Source organism: Bos taurus, chromosome 2 (genome assembly GCF_002263795.3).
Source record: "Bos taurus isolate L1 Dominette 01449 registration number 42190680 breed Hereford chromosome 2, ARS-UCD2.0, whole genome shotgun sequence".
Lineage (NCBI taxonomy): Eukaryota > Metazoa > Chordata > Mammalia > Artiodactyla > Bovidae > Bos > Bos taurus.
The window spans coordinates 53,827,633-53,846,629 of NC_037329.1; the positions used below are offsets into that span (position 1 = coordinate 53,827,633).

Consider the following 18,997-nt stretch of genomic DNA (forward strand, 5'->3'; position numbering starts at 1 on the left):
TACCATGTACTTTTTTATTCATACTGGAGGCAGAATATGCCACACTAAAACTTGCCGCTTGGGCATAAGGATTATTATGTGCTGGAGGTACTTGAAAAAGAGCAAATGCAAGGGGAGGATATCTCTGAACTCGCCTTATCTGTGTGAAGACAGATCCTCCAAAAGAACTCACTTGTCATTAATTCCCTCTTTGGAAGTTTCATCAACAAAGGAAGATTGACTCAGGTCACAAGAGAGGAGATGAAGTCAGCACCACAGCCAGATAGACCTTGTCACAAACTACCACACTTCCCATCTATTCTTCTAACAGCCTATTCATCCTTCCTAACATTCATGTACTTTTCTCAGAGTGACCTGTATAGCTCCTCCTTAGCCCCTATTAATACAACATATAAGCTTTCAAATCTCATTGCTTTTTTTTGGATAATCATTTCTTTTTTTCCTGTGGTGTCCTCATGCATGTAATATTAAAAAGTAATAAAATTTTATGCCTTTTCTTCTGTTAATCTGCCTGTTACTTTATTTCCTAGGCCCAGTAATGGACCTGTGGAGTAGGGGGCAAGTCTTTCCTCCTCTACAATACACCTTTATATTTTTTAAAGAAAGAAACCCTTAAACTGAACGAGACTGCAGGTCTGCAGAAACATGTGTATCCCTGTGCTTCACCAGCACCCTTTCTGCACACATATTACCATGTAAGCTAAGTCACTGCAAACTAGGCAGCTTGTTCCTACTGTGTAATTCAGTGTGCTATTTTTCTTTTTAAGTAATTCTACCTAAAATGTATCAGTGTTTATAAGAATCCCTATAAAGACAAAACTGTGGCAACATTTTGCTCCTATAAAAAAAGAAAGACATTTATTTATCTAGCAAATGGGATAACCCAGAAGACCAATAATATAGTGGTTACTACCTAGGGACACAACATACATCCTTCAACTTACAATGTGCTCTTTAGGACTGATATAGCTGAATTTTACCACTATGATTACTTACTCATTCTCCTTTAATTGATCTGGGTCATTAGTAAATATTTAATTTTAAATATTCCCCCAAATTAAGTTTATTGCCTATCCATCTTAGCAGACCCACAATGAACAAGCATATGATATTGATGCTTCTTATTGTTGTTATATCTTCTTGCTGATAACTAATTATTATATATCAAAGAGTGAAATTACACTAAAAGTTTTCTATTTCAGAAAATTAAAATAATCTAAATATTATTATTTCATCAAATAATTTATTCTCCAAATAAAGTGTTATTAACCTACTTTAGAAATCATATACAGTTGAAAATGAATTTGGAAAATACTAATAGGCATTTAAAAAATACAGAGGTAAGCATTTTAATTTCATAGTCTTGCTTGAATCACTTGAAGTTGTAGAAGAAATCAATTGAGTCCTAAAATATTTCTAAGTGTGCCTGTATTCTTGACTTTTCTTTAGTGTAAAGTAATCAAATATGGCAGTCACGTGAATTATAAGATTGAGCTGCATGATGACCAGTGATGGTTTATTTTATAGATAAGTAGGTAATATGTCTACAATAGTCCGTGAAAGATGATGACTTAGAAGATAAAAAACATAAGCCAAATGTCATTTCCTATGTTATAGGTCATGGATGCCCAGAGATTTGATATCAATATCCCAGGGCAATATTTCACTCAAATTTCTCAGTTACTGTTAAGATTATAAATTTTTAATATTATTTTCCTCTGTTAAGCAAATAATTTTAAGGTACATTATTTAGTGACTGTGTAGCTCTCTTTGACTCAGTTCTCAAAATCTCTCACTGGTCAGGAATGGGGGTGGGCACTGTCTTGGTTTGGGTATCTGCTGAGAAGTAGGGCAGAATTAGGGTTGGAGGAGATGAAGAAGAACAGATAGTCAGATAATACTCATTACAATAACGAGTGGCTCTGGGTCCAGAGGCAAACCAAACATATGCAGGGGAAATTTAGTAAAAAACAAAGGCAATAGTTAGAAAGGCAAGTGAAGGAAACAACGGGCCACCAGAGTGGCAGGAAGATTACTTTAAAAGCATGTTTGACCTAAGAAAGAAATCCTAAGAAAGAAACATTGTCCAGACTTAAGGAAAGCCTCCTGAAAAAACCACCACCACTGACCCACCATCAGAGAAAAATGGCCCTTAGCACTAGGAGTTACACATTTACTTTCCCTCAGTCTTTCTCTTGGGGAGCTCCCAAGCAGGAAAGATTTGCTGGTTATTATCAAGTTGGAAAAGCCCAGTAGAGCAGACCATACTTTCCTACTGAAGCCTAAAACTGCCCACTTTTTGTTAAATTGGTTTTAATCCCTTACTCTGGCTGATAAGTGAACCACTGTAGTGTGTTTCGGTACCCATGTAAAATAAAGTTTACTCCTGCTAATCTGTGTGTGTGTATGTTCTGCATGATGTACAACTCTTTGTGTAGCCTGCCAGGCTCTTCTCTCCATGGGATTCTCCAAGCAAGAATACTGGAGTTGGTTATCATTTTCTACTTCAGGGATCGTCCTGACCCAGGGATTGAACTGGCAGGCAGATTCTTTACCACTAGTACCACCTAGAAAGCTAATCTATCTGTTGTCAATTAATCCTCAGGCCCCCAACCACTGGAAGGTAAGTTGATAGAGGAAAATTTTCCTTCCAACACAACATTAGCTGAAAAGGCTAGAGTGGAGTTTTAAGCTAAATATTTAGGAGTCAATATAAAATGAATAATGCAATAAATGAAATTAAAAACACTCTGGAGGCAACAAATAGTAGAATAACAGAGGCAGAAGATAGGATTAGTGAATTAGAAGATAGAATGGTAGAAATAAATGAATCAGAGAGGATAAAAGAAAAACGAATTAAAAGAAACGAGGACAATCTCAGAGACCTCCAGGACAATATTAAACACTACAACATTCGAATCATAGGGGTCCCAGAAGCAGAAGACAGAAAGAAAGACCATGAGAAAATACTTGAGGAGATAATAGCTGAAAACTTCCCTAAAATGGGGAAGGAAATAATCACCCAAGTCCAAGAAACCCAGAGAGTCCCAAACAGGATAAACCCAAGGCGAAACACCCCAAGACACATATTAATCAAATTAACAAAGACCAAACACAAAGAACAAATATTAAAAGCAGCAAGGGAAAAACAACAAATAACACACAAGGGAATTCCCATTAGGATAACAGCTGATCTTTCAATAGAAACTCTTCAAGCCAGGAGGGAATGGCAAGACATACTTAAAGTGATGAAAGAAAATAACCTACAGCCCAGATTAGTGTACCCAGCAAGGATCTCATTCAAATATGAAGGAGAAATCAAAAGCTTCTCAGACAAGCAAAAGCTGAGAGAATTCAGCACCACCAACCCAGCTCTCCAACAAATACTAAAGGATATTCTCTAGACAGGAAACACAAAAATAGTGTATAAACTCGAACTCAAAACAATAAAGTAAATGGCAACGGGATCATACTTATCAGTAATTACCTTAAATGTAAATGGGTTGAATGCCCCAACCAAAAGACAAAGACTGGCTGAATGGATACAAAAACAAGACCCCTACATATGTTGTCTACAAGAGACCCATCTCAAAACAGGGGACACATACAGACTGAAAGTGAAGGGCTGGAAAAAGATTTTCCATGCAAATAGGGACCAAAAGAAAGCAGGAGTAGCAATACTTATATCAGATAAAATAGACTTTAAAACAAAGTCTGTGAAAAGAGACAAAGATGGTCACTACATAATGACCAAAGGATCAATCCAAGAAGAAGATATAACAATTATAAATATATATGCACCCAACACGGAAGCGCCGCAATATGTAAGACAAATGCTAACAAGTATGAAAGGAGAAATTAACAATAACACAGTAATAGTGGGAGACTTTAATACCCCACTCACACCTATGGATAGATCAACTAAACAGAAAATTAACAAGGAAACACAAACGTTAAAGGATACAATAGACCAGTTAGACCTAATTGATATCTATAGGACATTTCATCCCAAAACAATGAACTTCACCTTTTTCTCAAGTGCACATGCAAACTTCTCCAGGATAGATCACATCCTGGGCCATAAATCTAGCCTTGGTAAATTCAAAAAAATAGAAATCATTCCAAGCATCTTTTCTGACCACAATGCAGTAAGATTAGATCTCAATTACAGGAGACAAACTATTAAAAATTCCAACATATGGAGGCTGAACAACACCCTGCTGAATAACCAACAAATCACAGAAGAAATCAAAAAAGAAATCAAAATTTACATAGAAACTAATGAAAATGAAAACACAACAACTCAAAACCTGTGGGACACTTTAAAAGCAGTCCTAAGGGGAAAGTTCATAGCAATACAGGCATGCCTCAAGAAACAAGAAAAAAGTCAAATAAATAACCTAACCCTACACCTAAAGCAACTAGAAAAGGAAGAAATGAAGAACCCCAGGGTTAGTAGAAGGAAAGAAATCTTAAAAATTAGGGCAGAAATAAATGCAAAAGAAACAAAAGAGACCATAGCAAAAATCAACAAAGCCAAAAGCTGGTTCTTTAAAAGGATAAATAAAATTGACAAACCATTAGCCAGACTCATCAAGAAACAAAGGGAGAAAAATCAAATCAATAAAATTAGAAATGAAACTGGAGAGATCACAACAGACAACACAGAAATACAAAGGATCATAAGAGACTACTATCAATAATTATATGCCAATAAAATGGACAACGTGGAAGAAATGGACAAATTCTTAGAAAAGTACAACTTTCCAAAACTCGACCAGGAAGAAATAGAAAATCTTAACAGACCCATCACAAGCACGGAAATTGAAACTGTAATCAAAAATCTTCCAGCAAACAAAAGCCCCGGTCCAGACGGCTTCACAGCTGAATTCTACCAAAAATTTAGAGAAGAGCTAACACCTATCCTGCTCAAACTCTTCCAGAAAATTGCAGAGGAAGGTAAACTTCCAAACTCATTCTATGAGGCCACCATCACCCTAATACCAAAACCTGACAAAGATGCCACAAAAAAAGAAAACTACAGACCAATATCACTGATGAACATAGATGCAAAAATCCTTAACAAAATTCTAGCAATCAGAATCCAACAACACATTAAAAAGATCATACACCATGACCAAGTGGGCTTTATCCCAGGGATGCAAGGATTCTTCAATATCCGCAAATCAATCAATGTTATACACCACATTAACAAATTGAAAAACAAAAACCATATGATTATCTCAATAGATGCAGTGAAAGCCTTTGACAAAATTCAACATCCATTTATGATAAAAACTCTCCAGAAAGCAGGAATAGAAGGAACATACCTCAACATAATAAAAGCTATATATGACAAACCCACAGCAAACATTATCCTCAATGGGGAAAAATTGAAAGCATTTCCTCTAAAGTCAGGAACAAGACAAGGGTGCCCCCTTTCACCATTACTGTTCAACATAGTTTTGGAAGTTTTGGCCACAGCAATCAAAGCAGAAAAAGAAATAAAAGGAATCCAAATTGGAAAAGAAGAAGTAAAACTCTCACTGTTTGCAGATGACATGATCCTTTACATAGAAAACCCTAAAAACTCCACCAGAAAATTACTAGAACTAATCAATGATTATAGCAAAATTGCAGGATATAAAATCAACACACAGAAATCCCTTGCATTCCTATACACTAATAATGAGAAAACTGAAAGAGAAATTAAGGAAACAATTCCATTCACCATTGCAACGGAAAGAATAAAATACTTAGGAATATATCTACCTAAAGAAACTAAAGACCTATATATAGAAAACTATAAACCACTGGTGAAAGAAATCAAAGAGGACACTAATAGATGGAGAAATATACCATGTTCATGGATTGGAAGAATCAATATAGTGAAAATGAGTATACTACCCAAAGCAATTTATAGATTCAATGCAATCCCTATCAAGCTACCAACGGTATTCTTCACAGAGCTAGAACAAACAATTTCACAGTTTGTATGGAAATACAAAAAACCTCGAATAGCCAAAGCGATCTTGAGAAAGAAGAATGGAACTGGAGGAATCAACCTACCTGACTTCAGGCTCTACTACAAAGCCACAGTTATCAAGACAGTATGGTACTGGCACAAAGACAGAAATATTGATCAATGGAACAAAATAGAAAGCCCAGAGGTAAATCCACGCACATATGGACACCTTATCTTTGACAAAGGAGGCAAGAATATACAATGGATTAAAGACAATCTCTTTAACAAGTGGTGCTGGGAAAGCTGGTCAACCACTTGTAAAAGAATGAAACTAGAACACTTTCTAACACCATACACAAAAATAAACTCAAAATGGATTAAAGATCTCAACGTAAGACCAGAAACTATAAAACTCCTAGAGGAGAACATAGGCAAAACACTCTCCGACATACATCACAGCAGGATCCTCTATGATCCACCTCCCAGAATATTGGAAATAAAAACAAAAATAAACAAATGGGACCTAATTAAACTTAAAAGCTTCTGCACAACAAAGGAAACAATTAGCAAGGTGAAAAGGCAGCCTTCAGAATGGGAGAAAATAATAGCAAATGAAGCAACTGACACACAACTAATCTCAAAAATATACAAGCAACTCCTACAGCTCAACTCCAGAAAAATAAATGACCCAATCAAAAAATGGGCCAAAGAACTAGACGTTTCTCCAAAGAAGACATACAGATGGCTAACAAACACATGAAAAGATGCTCAACATCACTCATTATCAGAGAAATGCAAATCAAAACCACTATGAGGTACCATTTCACGCCAGTCAGAATGGCTGCGATCCAAAAGTCTACAAGCAATAAATGCTGGAGAGGGTGTGGAGAAAAGGGAACTCTCTTAGACTGTTGGTGGGAATGCAATCTAGTACAGCCACTATGGAGAACAGTGTGGAGATTCCTTAAAAAACTGGAAATAGAACTGCCTTATGATCCAGCAATTCCACTGCTGGGCATACACACTGAGGAAACCAGAAGGGAAAGAGACACATGTACCCCAATGTTCATCGCAGCACTGTTTATAATAGCCAGGACATGGAAGCAACCTAGATGCCCATCAGCAGATGAATGGATAAGAAAGCTGTGGTACATATACACAATGGAGTATTACTCAGCCATTACAAAGAATACATTTGAATCAGTTCTAATGAGGTGGATGAAACTGGAACCTATTATACAGAGTGAAGTAAGCCATAAAGAAAAACACCAATACAGTATACTAACGCATATATATGGAATTTAGAAAGATGGTAACAATAACCCTGTGTACGAGACAGCAAAAGAGACACTGATGTGTAGAACAGTCTTATGGACTCTGTGGGAGAGGGAGAGGGTGGGAAGATTTGGGAGAATGGCATTGAAACATGTATAATATCATGTATGAAACGAGTTGCCAGTCCAGATTCGATGCACGGTACTGGATGCTTGGGGCTGGTGCACTGGGACGACCCAGAGGGAGGGTAGGGGAGGGAGGAGGGAGGAGGGTTCAGGATGGGGAACACGGGTATACCTGTGGCGGATTCATTTCGATATTTGGCAAAACTAATACAATATTGTAAAGTTTAAAAATAAAATCAAATTAAAAAAAAAAAAGAAAGAAAGCTATGGTACATATACACAATGGAGTATTACTCAACCATTAAAAAGAATACATTTGAATCAGTTCTAATGAGGTGGATGAAACTGGAGCCTATTATACAGAGTGAAGTAAGTCAGAAAGAAAAACACCAATACAGTATACTAAGGCATATATATGGAATTTAGAAAGATGGTAACAATAACCCTGTATACGAGACAGCAAAAGAGACACTGATGTATAGAACAGTCTTTTGGACTCTGTGGGAGAGGGAGAGGGTGGGATGATTTGTGAGAATGGCATTGAAACATGTGTAATATCATATATGAAACGAGTCACCAGTCCAGATTCAATGCACAATACTGGATGCTTGGGGTTGGTGCACTGGGATGACCCAGAGGGATGGTATGGGGAGGGAGGACGGAGGAGGATTCAGGATGGGGAACACACGTATAACTGTGGAGGATTCATTTTGATATATGGTAAAACCAATACAATATTGTAAAGTTAAAAAAATTTAAAAAAAAGACTTAAAGGCAAAAAAAATAAAATAAAATACTTATATTATTTTTAATATTCAAATAATATAAGTATTTAAATAGTTAAGATATTTAAAAAAAATCCAGTTTTAGCTGTCAGTAATTATTAGGGAAGGATAAGAAGTACATAAGATTAAGTTATTTTCCTTAAGGGATTTATAATATAGCTAAAAATATGAAACTAATGTAAGTAGATATCTCCAAACTACCTATTGTAGAGTGGTGATTACTATTACACTAGGTATTCCACAAGGGGTAATGAGTTGTTGAGAAGGTTGATAGTTAAGAGATGAGAATTGAGGTAAGTAGAGAGTATGGAGGGTTTCATAAGTAGAAGAGTAAAAGCAGAACAGAAAAATGGAGAAAAACATGAATCCTGATGTAAGATTCCTACACAATTAGAGTGAACCTGCTAAACTAAGCCCCAGTGGAGCATCTACTCAATGAAAGTTATAGTTGCTTAATTGTGTCCAGCTCTTTTGCAACCCCATGGACTGTAACCCGTGAGGCTCCTCTGGCCATGGGATTCCCCAGGCAGGAATACTGGAATAAGTTGCCATGCCCTTCTCCAGGGAATCTTCCCAAACCAGGAGTTGAACTAGGGTCTCCTGCATTGCAGGCATAGGCATGAATCTTTACCATCTGAGCCAACAAGGATATGCATCTGCTCAATAATCAAGTTCAGTTTGGTGAGGGAAGTACTGTCTGTTTCACTCAACCTCTTGTCCTCCCTCAACAATTTTTATTTTCTTATTTATAAAAATTGGTGTACTAGAGTTTAGCCAAGAACTAACCATGAAAACACTAAACTGAATCCTAAATATTAACTCCTTTGTTGGTAATTTAAAAAAATAAAATAATTGCTTATGACATAGATGTGCCAATTCAGAAGAGGAGCTTAATTTTTAAAATATTTTAAAAGCTTTACTATTGATTCTACCACTAATTTGCCATATGACCTTATTTACTGATCCTCAGTTATTTTGTCCATAAAATGAGAATATTTTATCATTCATTGAACACAATCCCTCTGGTTCCTCTCTGCTCTAATATTCTAAGATTCTGCTTTACATCTTTTCAAATATTAGACAGTCTAGAGTGATTTTTACAATTCTTGTATGAGATGTTGATTGTTAGCTTTTGAAATAATACTTACATTTTGGCCCATTTATCTAGTTCCTCTTCCAGGTATGTTTTAACCATTTTTGGTTGAAGGCCAAGAGAATTTCCCGAGAAATAGATAGCTTCTTCATCCTTATTCACTAAAGATAAATCAACTGAAATAGAAGAAAATGAAAAAAAAAAATACTATTCAATTAATTAACATTATTCCATTTGGCATTGTTTATCCACTACAAACAATTAATGTACTTAACTCCAAGAAGGATGAGAAATATCTTACAATTCCTTCCAAGTATAGCATCAGGTTCTCTTAAAAATAATATTTTACATTTATATTTTAACATATAATTTAAATATTTAGATGCTTCTGTTTAGATATGTCATATGTATTATGCTCCACAAAGAAATCTAGATGAACAAGTACTTCCAATAATAAATAGCCAATAGAAAAAAGTTAAAACAAGAATTTCTACAGAAATTATATCAGCCTATCTAGTTATAGCAGAAGGTTATCAGAATTTGACAAGTAATGATACTCTGCATTAACTGGTGTTGCAGCATATAGACACAATCTAAATGATTATCGATATATCTGAAGTGGATATAATAAATGTGTACATTTTTATTCTCTCTCTATGCATACATGTTTAGGCAAAGGCTCTTTTCTTTATTTACTTCTTATTCAAATAAATGAGAGCTACACTAAGTTTTAATTCTACCTTGGTTGCAATAAATATAATTTCAGCAGTAAATCAGTCCATATGGTTAAAATATTTCCTAGAAATGCACAAGTTTATAATTGTATTCTTGTAAGTTTTATCTTAATTCTATTGAAAAAAAACATTAAACTTCTGCTAAAATTTTACTGGAATAATTTTGTTGTATTCTTGTCTTTATTTAGATTACTTAAAATTTGCTGACTTTTTTTTTTTTTAACTTTACAATATTGTATTAGTTTTGCCAAATATCAAAATGAATCCACCACAGGTATACCTGTGTTCCCCATCCTGAACCCTCCTCCCTCCTCCCTCCCCATACCCTCCCTCTGGGTCATCCCAGTGCACCAGCCCCAAGCATCCAGTATCGTGCATCGAAAAAGGCCACCATTTAATTCAACCTGACAGCCTTTATAGATACTATCTTTGTTTTTCATTGGCATCTCTTAAGTCTGACTCTTTCTCAAATTGGAACCAGTCCATTGTTCCATGTCGGTTCTAACTGTTGCTTCTTGACCTGAATACAGATTTCTCATGAGGCAGGTAAGGTGGTTTGGTATTCCCATCTGTTGAAGAATATTCCAGTTTGTTGTGATCCACACAGTCAAAGGCTTTAGCATAGTGAAGGAAGCAGATGTTTTTTCCTGTAATTGTCTTGCTTTTTTGGAAGATCCAACAGATATTGGCAATTTGATCTCTCATTCCTCTGCCTTTTTTGAATCCAGTTTGAACATCTGGAAGTTCTCAGTTCATATCCTATTGAAGCCTAGCTTGGAGAATTTTGAGCATTACTTTGCTAGCGTGTGAGATGAGTGCAGTTGTGCTGTAGTTTGAGCATTCTTTGGCATTGCCTTTCTTTGGGATTAGAATGAAAACTGACCTTTTCCAGTTCTGTAGCCACTGCTGAGTTTCCAAATTTGCTGGCATCTTGAGTGCAGCACTTTCACAGTATCATCTTGTAGGAATTGAAATACCTCAACTGGAATTCCATCACCTCCACCAGCTTTGTTCATAGTGATGCTGCCTAAGGCCCACTTGACTTCTCATTCCAGGTTGTCTGATTCTAGGTGAGTGATCACACCGTTAGGGTTATCTGGGTCATTAAGATCTTTTTTGTATAGTTCTTCTGTGTATTCTTGTCACCTTTTCTTAGTTTCTTCTGCTTCTGTTAGGTCCATAAGTTTTCTGTCTTTTATTGTGCCCATCTTTGCATGAAACGTTCCCTTGGTATTTCTAATTTTCTTGAAGAGATCTTTAGCTTTTCCCATTCTATGGTTTTCCTCTATTTCTTTGCATTGATCACTTAGGAAGGCTTTCTTATTGCTCCTTGATATTCTTTGAAACTCTGCATTCAGATGGATATAGCTTTCTTTTTCTCCTTTCCTTTTTGCTTCTCTTTTTTTCTCAGCTATTTGTAAGGCCTACATTTTTGCCTTTTTGCATTTCTTTTTTTTGGTCAAGAAGCAACAGTTAGAACCAGACATGGAACAACAGACTGGTCCAAATTGGGGAAGAGTATGTCAAGGCTGCATATAGTCATCCTGCTTATTTAGCTTATATGCAGAATATATCATGTGAAAGGTCCAACTGAATGAAGCATAACCTGGAATCCAGATTTCTGGGAGAAATATCAAAACCTCAGCTATGCAGATGACACTATCTTTATGGCAGAAAGTGAACAGGAACTAAAAAGCCTCTTGATGAAAGTGAAAGAGGAGAGTGAAAAAGCTGGCTTAAAACTAGACATTCAGAAAACTAAGATCATAGCATCTGGTCCCATCACTTCATGGCAAAAGATGGGGTAACCATGAAAACAGTGACAGACTTTATTTTCTTGGGCTCCAAAATCACTGCACATGTTGACTGCTGCCATGAAATTAAAAGACACTTGCTACCTGGAAGAAAAGCTCTGACAAACCTAGATAGAATATTAAAAAGCAGAGATTTTACTTTGCCAACGAAGTTCCACATAGTCAAAGCTGTAGTTTTTCCTATAGTAATGTATGGATATGAGAGCTGAACCATAAAGACAGCTGGGCACTGAAGAATTGATGCTTTTGAACTGTGGTGTTGGAGAAGACTCTTGAGTGTCCCTTGGATTGCAAGGAGATCAAACCAGTTAATCCTAAAGGAAATCTGTCCTGAGTATTCATTGGAAGGACTGATGCTGAAGCTGAATCTCCAATCCTTTGGCCACCTGAGGCAAAGAGCTGACTCTCTGAAAAAAGACCTTGATGCTGGAAAAGTTGAGGGCAGGAGAGAAGAGGGCCAGAGGATGAGCTGGTTTGATGGCATTATCAACTCAACGGACATGAGTTTGAACAAGCTCCAGGAGTTGCTGATGGACAGGGAAGCCTGGCATGCTGCAGTCCATGGGGTTGCAAAGAGTCAGACACGACTGAGTGACTGAACTGAACTGAAGTCTGTCCCAATAAACAGATGTAAATATTGTTCATACATTTAAGTTGGATTAATCTAACAGTTCTTTGTCAATCTAGAGAACAAATTTTGAACGATTTTATTCAGAATTCAGAAGTTTCAGTCAGTGCACCATGGCTTAGATTTCAACTGAGCATTCTAAAAGTAGTTTAAAGACTAAACATGTTCTGTGTGTGTCAGCCTTATCAACAACCCAGAAAGAGGAGGGAACCACCCAGATATCTGCTCCCATGTTTTGTTTTTGTTTTTGTCTTGTTTTTTCTTAGTGGTGCTTTTATAGACAACTAAGTATTGGGTTTGGCATAGTCAATAAAGCAGAAGTAGATGTTTTTCTGGAACTCTTGCTTTTTTGATGATCCAATGGATGTTGGCAATTTGATCTCTGGTTCCTCTGCCTTTTCTGAATCTAGCTTGAACATCTGGAAGTTCACGGTTCACTTACTATCGGATCCTGGCATGGAGAATTTTGTGAGATGAATGCAATGTGTGGTAGTTTGACCAGCCTCCTGAGAAATCTATATACAAATTAAGAAGCAACAGTTAGAACTGGACATGGAGCAACAGACTGGTTCCAAACTGGGAAAGGAGCATGTCAAGGCTGTATATTGTCACCCTGCTTATTTAACTTATATACAGAGTACATCATGAGAAATGCTGGACTGGATGAAGCACAAGCTGGAATCAAGATTGCCGGGAGAAATATCAATAACTTCGGATCTGCAGATGACATCACACTTATTGCAGAAAGCAAAGAAGAAATAAAGAGCCTCTTGATAAAAGTGAAAGAGATGGTGAAAAACTTGGCTTAAAATTCAACGTTCAGAAAACTAAGATCATGGCATCTGGTCTCATCACTTCATGGTGAACAGATGGGGAAACAATGGAAACAGTGACAGAGGGCTCCTAAATCACTGCAGATGGTGACTGCAGCCATGGAATTAAAAGACACTTGCTGCTTGGAAGAAAAGTTGTGACCAACCTAGACAGCATATTAAAAAGCAGAGACATTACTTTGCCAACAAAGGTCCATTTAGTCAAAGCTATGGTTTTTGCAGTAGTCATGTATGGATGTGAGAGTTGGACTATAAAGAAAGCTAAGCACTGAAGAATTGATGCTTTTGAATTGTGGTGTTGGAAAAGACTCTTGAGAGTCCCTTGGACTGCAAAGAGATCCAACCAGTCCATCCTAAAGGAAATCAGTCCTGAATAATCACTGGAAAAACTGATGCTGAAGCTGAAACTCCAGTCTTTTGGCCACCTGATGTGAAGAACTGACTCATTGGAAAAGACCCTCATGATTCAAAAGACTGAAGGCAGGAGGAAAAGGGGATGACAGAGGATGAGATGGTTAGATGACATCACTGACTCAAAGCACATGAGTTTAAGTAAACTCTGGGGGTTCTTGATGGACAGGGAGGTCTGGCGTATTGCAGTCCATGGGGTCACAAAAAGACAGACACCACTGAGTGACTGAACTGAACTGAACTGAACTGAAATATTGGGTTACTGTTATTTAGAAAATCATTTTTAAAATGTGTTCTTATGAAAGAAAAGCAGAATTGTAAAGTATTTTGTCACATGTCTTCCAAAAGTGGGTTCCCCATTTTCTTTATTTTCCTTTTACTTGGTTGCATATTTTTTAAGTCTTAAAGCACATCTAACGACATCATAAGAGCATTCCATTGGCATTAGGTAAAGAAGTACAATAGAGTATCAAGAAAGTACCTTTTATAATAAGAATGATGAGATAACATTCTACTCTCCAGCTCAATCCCATCAGATCTTTACAACATCAAAGACCTATAGACCTTTAAGCTGCGGGGGCCTCAGCTTCTCTTGTGCCAGAAGAATGATAAGAAAATTTGGTATTGAAATTTGGTGCTCTTGGCTGTCATGGGGTTCTGTACTAATTTCTAGAAACATACAACCTGCCAAAATTGAATTAAGAAGAAATAGACAACTTGAACAGACCAATCATTATTAGATAAAATGAGTTTGTAATAGGAAAAAACAAAATCAAATCAATACCTCCCAGCAAACAAAAGTCCAGGACAGGACAGCTTCACAAGGGAATTCTAGCAAAAATATAAAGGATAACTAATACATATCCTCCTCAAACTATCCCCCAAAGTTCAAAAGAACTCTCAAATTCGTTCTATGAGTCCACAATTGCCCTGATATAAAAACAAAACAGACGACAAAAACTACAAAACAAAAACTGCAACAACAACAAAAATGCAGATCGGTATCTCTGATGACTATAGATGCAAAAGTACTCAATGAAATATTAGCAAATGGAATCTAATATAAAAAACGATCATACACCATAATTGAGTTGGATTTATTTCATAGTCACAAGCATGGCTCAGGATTCACAAATCAATGTGATGCACCACATTAACAGTAGGAAGGATAAAAATCTCATGATTATCTCAATAGATGCAGCAAAAACTTTTCATAAAATTCAATATCCCCACATGATTAAAAAAAAAAACTACTCTCATCAAAGCAGATCTAGAGGGACAATATCTCAACATAATAAAGGCCATTTAAGCCAAACTCATACTCAATGACTCATTACATCAGAAAGAATAAAACACCCAGAAAACAAAAAAATAAATAAATAGCTAAAATAGGGAAAGACCTATACTCTGAAAACGTTAATGAATGAAATTGAAGGTGATGCAAATAAATGGAAAGTTATCTCATGAAGTTAAGCTGAAAGAATCAATGTTGTTAAAATTATCATGTTACCCAAAGCAATCTTCATATTCAATCCAATGCCTATCAAAATACCCATGAATTTTTTCACAGAACTAGAATAAATAGCCCTAAATTTCATATGGAATTCTGAAAGGCCCCAAATTGTCAGCAATCTTGAGAAAATAAACAAAGCTGGAGGTGTCACCCTCTCAGACTTCAGACTATTTTATAAAACAACAGAAATCAAAACAATGTGGTTTTAAACAAACACAGACATGTATCAGTGGAACAGAATAGAAATCCCAGAATAGAGAATTGCACAAATAAAACACTCCCTTAAATTCCTAACTCTTTGTTACAGCCCAGGAACTTTTTCCATATACCATACTTGAAGGGTCAAGTATGGATGTGAGAGTTGGACTATAAAGAAAGATGAGTGCCGAAGAATTGATGCTTTTGAACTGTGGTGTTGGAGAAGACTCTCGAGAGTCCCTTGGACTGCAAGGAGATCCAACCAGTCCACCCTAAAGGAGATCAGTCCTGGGTGTTCATTGGAAGGACTGATGTTGAAGCTGAAACTCCAATACTTTGGCCACCTGATGAGAAGAGCTGACTCATTTGAAAAGACCCTGATGCTGGGAAAGATTGAGGGCAGGAGGGGAAGGGGACGACAGAGGATGAGATGGTTGGATGGCATCATCGACTCAATGGACATGGGTTTGGGTAAATTCCAGGAGTTGGTAATGGACAGGGAGGCCTGGCGTGCTGCGGTTCATGGGGTCACAAAGAGTTGGACACTACTGAATGACTGAACTGAACTGAACTGATACTTGAAAGGAAAAGGAAATATGTTGAACATAGGATTTCCAAATTGTTAGCTTCTGAATTTTCCTCACCTACAGGATCCATTGTTTGTTCACTGAATGTCTGGAGCTGTTCTTCATTTGTGCCAAGAGAAGTCCCTTGGTTAGAATGTCCATTATTTTCTGGACCTCGGATTCAGTCATGACTCATTGATTTCCATCTTTAAATTATCAATTGTCATGTCAATTATTCTTGATTGTCTTGCTGATCATTGCTGATAATTTTCTGCTGCTTCCTAATAGCTTAAGTCCAAGTCTAGAGTCTTCTGAAATAAAATCATGAGAATGGATAAGATCCAGGTATGTTCATGGTCTGGGAAGAGTTCCTTTTCTGAAAATATTCATTGCATTTATTCTTTCTTCCAAAGTCAAGTTTGACATAAACTGGTCATTTTTATTCTTCAGGATATTTTCTGTGTGTTTAAAGTTTCTTAGCATACTGAGGATTTGGTATTCTGCCAAAATATGTATTTTGGAAATGATGCATTCATATTACTTTTCTTTGAGTAGGAGATATCAATTTAGACATACATTTTTGTAATTTCTCAACAGTTCTCTTGCATATGTTGCCATTGGCCTCCAGATATTCCCTTTCATATTGTATTAGTGTACATCTTATTGAGCTCATTTTAGCCTGGTTACATCTATACACTCTATCTCCCAATAAGGTAACTTTCTGTGGTACTTGGGGTTAGGACGCATAAGCTTTTAGGGATACAATTCAACCCATAGCATCTTCCTTGAAGGTTCACTTGACTTTAAATAGTCTAAGAACTCAAGAGTTTCAGCTTTCTACAAAAAGGCCTCACCTCATTTGTCTGGAAGTCTCATCTGTTGACAAAGGTTGTTATATGATTGATATAGAGTTCATGATTCTGGATATTCATTTGCTTCTTAGTAATTTCAGTGCATCAAAAATGTTTATCACTCCAGACCTTAATTGCATATCCTTTAAGTTCATTCATATGTCTCAAACCTAATCCAAGAACCAATTTCATTTTTCCTTCTTAAATATAAATCAAAATTTCAACATCACTTCCAATTCAAAGCTTTATGCATTACCAGCTCAGGGTTGATCTAATTCAGAAAAGTATAGTTTGAAACAGAGGAATATGTTGACAGTAGTTTGTTCTTGTTCCTCACTGCTGCTACTTTTAATTTCATAAATGAAATGAGGAAATAAAGACAAGAAAAACTTAATCTAGCTTTAGTACCTTTGTATTAGTAGATCTTTCCTTTATGGGTTACTTTTTTTGTACTTTTTTTCTGTAGCAGTGCCTCTTACTGGAGACTTCCTATATTTAGTTGCCTCAAGTAGTGAATGCACACTTCAGCTGATGTCTTTTGATCCTATTCACTATCACTGCCTGCCACCTTTTCCAGTATATTTCAAGACCGTTACTGCTGTAGTTAAAATAAGCCAACAAGTAGCCCTCCCAGGTCAGGTGCTTTTGAAGTGATTTAATTCTACTATATTTCACTAGGTTCAGCTACCTGAAAGGAAATATGCCCCCTAAATATATTAATTATTGGCATTCTAATGAAGCTATTTTAAATTTTTAGTTGTAACTATTTTAGAGTCTTTGAATAGAATTTTACATCTTCAACATATATAAATTTTCTACTATAATGCTGTCCACAAAAAGAACACTCAGTGTGTTTAGAACAGCCAACTAATATTACTAGAGTTGGCCAAACAGCATCCTAATTGTAAATATGTTGGTAGATACCAGTATTGGATATTATGTCTTTGGAAGAGATAGTCATTTTAAAATCATAAATATGTGGGTGTAATACTCTTTATACCAGTTATTATAATCTATTCATGAAAGATTAATTTTTAAGAATTATATATATATATATATGTATGCTGCTGCTAAGTCGCTTCAGTCGTGTCCAACTCTGTGCGACCCCATAGATGGCAGCCCACCAGGCTCCCCTGTCCCTGGGATTCTCCAGGTAAGAACACTGGAGTGGGTTGCCATTTCCTTCTCCAATGCATGAAAGTGAAAAGTGAAAGTGAAGTCGCTCAGTCGTATCCGACTCTTAGCGACCCCATGGACTGCAGCCTACCAGGCTCCTCCATCCATGGGATTTTCCAGACAAGAGTACTGGAGTGGGGTGCCATTGCCTTCTCCATATATATGTGTGTGTGCGTGTGTATATATATATACACACGCACACACACTCATAAGGAGATATATATATATATATATATATATATGATGATCTCCTTATGATCTTTATATAAAGAGAGCTGAGCACTGAAGAATATATGCTTTTGAACTGTGGTGTTGGAGAAGACTCTTGAGACTCCCTGGACTACAAGGGGATCCAACCAGTCCATCCTAAAGGAAATCAGTCTTGAATATTCATTGGGAAGGACTGATGCTGAAGCTGAAACTCCAATCCTTTGGCCACCTGATGCAAAGAACCGACTCATTTGAAAAGACCCCGATGCTGGGAAAGATTGAAGGTGGGAAGAAAAGGGGACAACACAGGATGAGATGGTTGGATGGCATCACTGACAATGCACATGAGTTTTAGTAAACTCTGGGAGTTGGTGATGGACAGAGAGGCATGGCCTGCTGCAGTCCATGGGGTCTCAAAGAGTCGGACACGACTGAGCGACTGAACTGTACTGATGAGCTTTATGTATTTCAATTTATTAATAATGTATGTGCCAGTCTATCATATAGTCACATTTCAGAAGGCCTGGACATAATCCTCTTATTAAAAACAGAGCAAAATAATAACTTGTGGCTTCCAAGTGAAACAGAGTAGTCATCAGTTAGATCCATTAAATGATAACTTGCTTAATGAATAATAAGCTATAATCTGCCTTTACCAAATAAGCTGGCTTTCACTGTTTTTTTAGACACACTTGCATATCTTCTAAGCAGCATGTAGCTGAAACAATGTTTTCCCAAGTTTTCATTCAGGAACTTGGAGTCAACTCAGGCCAGTTTGAGCTCAAACCAGTTAAAACTGGTTGGGATCACTGGGCATGTG

The 18,997-nt window shown here is 36.7% G+C and overlaps 1 protein-coding gene across 2 annotated transcripts in view; it reads right to left on the reverse strand.

Annotated features, from left to right (window-relative positions):
• Positions 1 to 18,997, reverse strand: part of KYNU (kynureninase) — a 121,262-nt gene that overhangs the window by 89,655 nt on the left and 12,610 nt on the right. For both annotated transcript variants that reach the window (XM_059874543.1, NM_001191308.3), the window contains one exon: positions 9,299 to 9,419. In XM_059874543.1, coding sequence (XP_059730526.1) covers positions 9,299 to 9,419 — 121 coding nt within the window. The remainder of the gene's footprint in view (positions 1 to 9,298; positions 9,420 to 18,997) is intronic.